Here is a 4,775-nt window from a genome sequence, read left to right as displayed (position 1 = left end):
TCACCACTGTTATTCTGATTGAGAAAAATAAAATATTCCATACACATTTAAGGCTTTTCTCCAGAGGGAAGTCTCAGGTGTCTTACTATGCTAGGTTTCTGGCTAAAAGATTTCCCAATTTCACACCACTGGTAAGGTTTTTCTCCAGTGTGAACTCTCTAAAGTTCATCGAGCGTAGTTTTCCCTGAAGGAATTCCAGCAAACACTACTCTCTTAGGGATTTTCTCCAGTGTGAATTTTGCAGTGTCTAGCGAGGTTATATCTTTGTGGGAAGGACTTTCCACAGTAAGTACACTCATAGGGCTTTTGTCCTGTGTGAACCCCGAGGTGTTTAATGAGTGTAGATCTTTCTGGTAAGGACTTTCCAAAATAAGAACAAAAATATGGCTTTTCTACAGTGTGAACTCTCCGGTGTTGACTGAGTGTAGACCTCTGCCTGAAGGACTTCCCACAATTGCTACACTCATAGGGCTTTTCTCCAGTGTGAACCCTGAGGTGGTTAATGAGGGTAGATCTTCCTAGGAAGAACTTTCCACAATAAGTACACAAATATGGCTTTTCTCCAGTGTGAACTCTATGGTGTCGATTGAGTGTAAACCTCTGCCTGAATGACTTCCCTCAATTACTATACTCATAGGGCTTTTCCCCAGTGTGAACCCTCAGGTGTCTATGGAGATTAGACCTCTGCCTGAAGGACTTCCCACAATTACTACACTCATAGGGCTTTTCCCCAGTGTGAACCCTCTGGTGTCTATGGAGATTAGACCTCTGCCTGAAGGACTTCCCACAATTACTACACTCATAAGGCTTTTCTCCAGTGTGAACTCTCTGGTGCTGAATGAGTGTAGAATTTTCACTGAACATTTTCCCACAATTACTACACTCACAGGGCTTTTCTCCAGTGTGAACTCTCTGGTGTCGATTGAGTGTAGACCTCTGCTTGAAGGACTTCCCACAATTACTACACTCATAAGGCTTTTCTCCAGTGTGAACTCTCTGGTGCTGAATGAGTGTAGAATTTTCACTGAACATTTTCCCACAATCACTACACTCATAGGGCTTTTCTCCAGTGTGAACTCTCTGGTGTCGATTGAGTTTAGACCTCTGCCTGAAGGACTTCCCACAATTACTACACTCATAGGGCTTTTCTCCAGTGTGAACTCTCTGGTGTCGATTGAGTTTAGACCTCTGCCTGAAGGACTTCCCACAATCACTACACTCATAGGGCTTTTCTCCAGTGTGAACTCTCTGGTGTCGATTGATTTTAGACCTCTGCCTGAAGGACTTTCCACAATTACTACACTCATAGGGCTTTTCTCCAGTGTGCACTCTCTGGTGCTGAATGAGGTTAAACTTTCGTGTGAAACATTTCCCACACTTGTTACACTCATTATTTCCTTCTCCAGAGGAGAAATCCAGATATTGAACAACTTTTTGGTTGCTGTTGGCAGCTTTTTCACAATCAACATATTGGTGATGACTTTTTCCACCAGGAAATTTCTGAGCAATCTCACTACTACTGTGTGGCTCCTCAGTGCTAACAGTGGCCTGGTGTTGGAGAATATCTGAGATGGCTGGCAAGTCTTTGTCAACCTTCCTACTGGTTGAAGGCACCCATGTAAAAAAGATGCTGCACCTGGACACAAACGAGGCCCTGTCCATATCTTCTCTCCAGGGCTTCTCTCCTCTGGCATTTCTTTGCTGCTGGTGACAGTTTGCACTTAAAAAGAAGTCTTTTACAGATGTGTCACTGAAGAAGGCTCTTTGCTCAAAGTATGCTGCTTGTGACTCTGGCAGACGCAAAATATCTTTTAAAACTGAGAAACAACACTTACACAGGTAGGTCTTCTGGGTTGCTGGAGCTGTCTTAGAAGCCCTGACCTGTGACTCTCCTGCAGATACACTCTGCTCAGGAGGCACCTCCTCCTCATCCATTTTATGCCAACATCCTGAAAACAGAGAAATGGTGAGGAACTGAATGTTGGCTATGGTGACAGGGGTAGGGCCATTGCAAATGTGTTTTACACATAATGTTTGTTCCATTCAATTGTCTGAAAATCAGACATGTGCTGGAAGGATTAGTAAGAGGCTGCTGAAGCTCTGGGCCTCTGAATATCACAAAACAGGGAAGATCTCACCAGAAATAAGACACAAACATGGCAAGCACCATGTGGAAGAGAAGAAGGATCTCCAGCTTATTCTTTGTCTAACAGTGCTCAGAATGGCTTGTCTGCTGGTGACACTGGCAAACTATGCAGGAGGAAGATTATACCTCATTCCAAGTAAAATTCAGTACTTGTGCAGCTGTATTCAAGGAGCACTAAAGCATGTTTGTGTACCTCATGGGCCAGGCAATATCTGAGAATACTGCAGTGAGAGCAGAGCAGAGGATCAGATGATGCAAAAAGACCAGGAAGATGAAGGTAGCAGTAAAGCCAGGAAGTCATAGTTGAAATGACAAGTCAGCAAAGTGTCAAGTGCGAGAAAGATGAGGTAGAAATGAGGTGTTCCCAGTGGCATTTTCACCTCAAAACTATTGGAAATGAGCAAGTTCCTTATATGATCTGTACACAGCCCTTATGTTATACCTTCCCCCAGCTACCCACTCGACAGGTATACCATTCTCCTCTGAGAATATCTAGCATGTTCATCCTATGGGAATATAACAGGGTTCTCCCTGCACACATATGTAAAATCTAAATAATCTGAGTATTAATGAAAGACAACAGAGGTGATCAATCTGCACTGGCCCAAAGCAATGTGGCTTACAACAGTATTCAGGGAATGGAAGATTACAAAAAACAATTAAAGGAGGGTCTTACCAGAACAGCCATGTTTCCTGTAAGTAAGAAACATAATCTTGCACAGACAGTCACAAAGAAACTTTAGCTAGACGAAAGGGGAAGATATGGAAGCCATGGGTCTGGATATGGTCACCCTCTCAGGGAGAAGGAGAGCAGGTGGAAACCATTAGGCTCACTGTAAGACTCTTGACTCCCAGATACTTACCATACTTTTTGAGGCAATTGGTATTAGGAATGTTCGTGGAGTCTATTGCTCAGGGCTCGCAACATAACTTAGCATTGGCAGCCATGGACATTTGACAAGATAGTGGAGAAAATTAGCAAAGCCCTGGTCTGGATGTGGGAGAGAGAAAGCTACGTCTTCAGAATAAAGGAAGATTGGACATCACTTCAGGACAATAGGAGTGGTGTAAAGGTCTTACCTACAGATGATAGAAGTGCAAAAACTTTCAGCATCACATCGCAGTACAGAAGTTTCTGATCCTCATCAAGGAGCCCCCACTCCTCCTGAGAGAAGCCAATGGCCAAGTCCTCAAAGATCATATCCTGTTAATGGGGACAGTTCAGTCCATGGTCAGCTTCTCTCCTAGGATTTTACATTCATCATACTCCCCATCCATCTGCTCCCTCTACTCCCCCATCAGAGAAGATATCAGGCCTAGGTCCCATCAAAATCACTCTCTCCTTATATTCCTACTGATGCTGTGCCTTCCACCAACAAATAGGGCAGATGAGCACATTGATGATATCTGAGCTCTAAGCCTGACATGTAGGCCCCAGTGCCTCTCGTCAACACAGAGGGTGTCACAAACATAGGTTGGGAGTGATGTTGGCCCTAAAGGGAGTGTGAGCCTTTTGACACTGGTCCTGACAAGCAATATTTTTGTAGTCCCCCTGATTGTCTCTACAAGGCACCAAAACATGGAATCACACTTCACCCTTCCCACCCTAATCCCAAAGTGCTGAGGCCTTCACATTGTAGTACCTGCTGCACATCATTCTTTCCACTACATTTCTCTCACACGGCTTCTTTCCAGAGGCTCAAATCCAAAGTTAACAAAAAATATGCCTTGGGAAGGATGTGTTGTTTCCTAATCAGCTTCTTTCCAAAATTCAAATCACCACCTTTATAATGTATTTCTCTCTTACCCTCTCCCTTCCCCATGACAGTGGGACATAATGGGACATAATTTGTTGAGAGGCTGGCAACCATGACCAGGATCTTATATGAAGGTCAAATGAAAGTCATATTAAGCTTGGAAAAAGTAAATGTATTACTTTTTTTTTCTTCATTTTCTTTTCATCTACTTCCATTTTAAGCTTAACTTCTTCAGCTGTGAGAGCTCCAAGTTTCTTATTCTTTGCTTTCTTAACCTTTTCCTTGATGTCAGCCACATCAATTTTAGTTTCAGTAGAAGCTTCTTTAAGTTTTAAAACTGGCTTTTCTTTAGGTGGAATGAAAGCTTTGTTTCTTTTGTCTCTTACTGAGAACTTCTGCCTGTTTAGCCTTTATTGCTTCCATTTTCTGTCGCTTCTTTTGACTTGCCTTCAGAAAGTCAAATTATGGAAATATGGAAGTTTATGGAAATATGGAAGCATTCAAGCTAGGGCCTGATATAAGTATTTGTTGAGAGGCTGGCAACCATGGCCAGGATCTTATATGAAGGTCAAATGAAAGTCATATTAAACTTGGAAACTTGGAAATATGGAAATCTTGGAGATTTTCAAGCTCAGTGACACTGATGTATGCTATCTCAATCTTATTAATCACTGCTGTCAGACCTCAACAACAAAAGGGAGGTAGGCACATATATGGCATCTAAGCTCTAGACCTGGCTTGTAGCACAGCACCCCTCTTTATAGAAATAACCCTAAAATTCTCCATATCATGTCATCCAGACATCACCAGAAATGGTCTCACCCTTCATTCATTCTTATGTCAATGTCAGGTTCCTACATCCAAAAATTCAC

At 42.7% G+C, this 4,775-nt stretch overlaps 1 protein-coding gene across 1 annotated transcript; it reads right to left on the bottom strand.

The window, feature by feature from the left end:
* Positions 1 to 213: 213 nt before the first annotated feature.
* Positions 214 to 3,347, bottom strand: LOC139019315 (zinc finger protein 551-like). Its single transcript, XM_070428353.1, has 3 exons — positions 3,227 to 3,347; positions 683 to 1,949; positions 214 to 514 (listed from the first exon to the last, which is right to left on the bottom strand). Exons 1-3 carry the CDS (start codon positions 3,345 to 3,347, stop codon positions 214 to 216), a joined length of 1,689 nt encoding a protein of 562 aa, XP_070284454.1.
* Positions 3,348 to 4,775: the final 1,428 nt, after the last annotated feature.

The sequence above is a fragment of the Myotis yumanensis genome, unplaced genomic scaffold (genome assembly GCF_028538775.1).
Source record: "Myotis yumanensis isolate MYYU_CA2020_CCGP unplaced genomic scaffold, mMyoYum1.0.hap1 SCAF_11, whole genome shotgun sequence".
NCBI lineage: Eukaryota > Metazoa > Chordata > Mammalia > Chiroptera > Vespertilionidae > Myotis > Myotis yumanensis.
This window is presented reverse-complemented; position numbering and strand designations above follow the sequence as displayed.

Excerpts from the sequence above, each read along its gene's own strand:
- LOC139019315 (XM_070428353.1), bottom strand. The coding sequence starts at position 3,347 with ATGATCTTTGAGGACTTGGCCATTGGCTTCTCTCAGGAGGAGTGGGGG. Across the intron at positions 1,950-3,226 it reads TGCACTTCTATCATCTGTAG|GATGTTGGCATAAAATGGAT; the intron begins GTAAGACCTTTA and ends CTCTGTTTTCAG. Across the intron at positions 515-682 it reads GGGAAGTCCTTCAGGCAGAG|ATCTACCCTCATTAACCACC; the intron begins GTCTAATCTCCA and ends CTTCCTAGGAAG.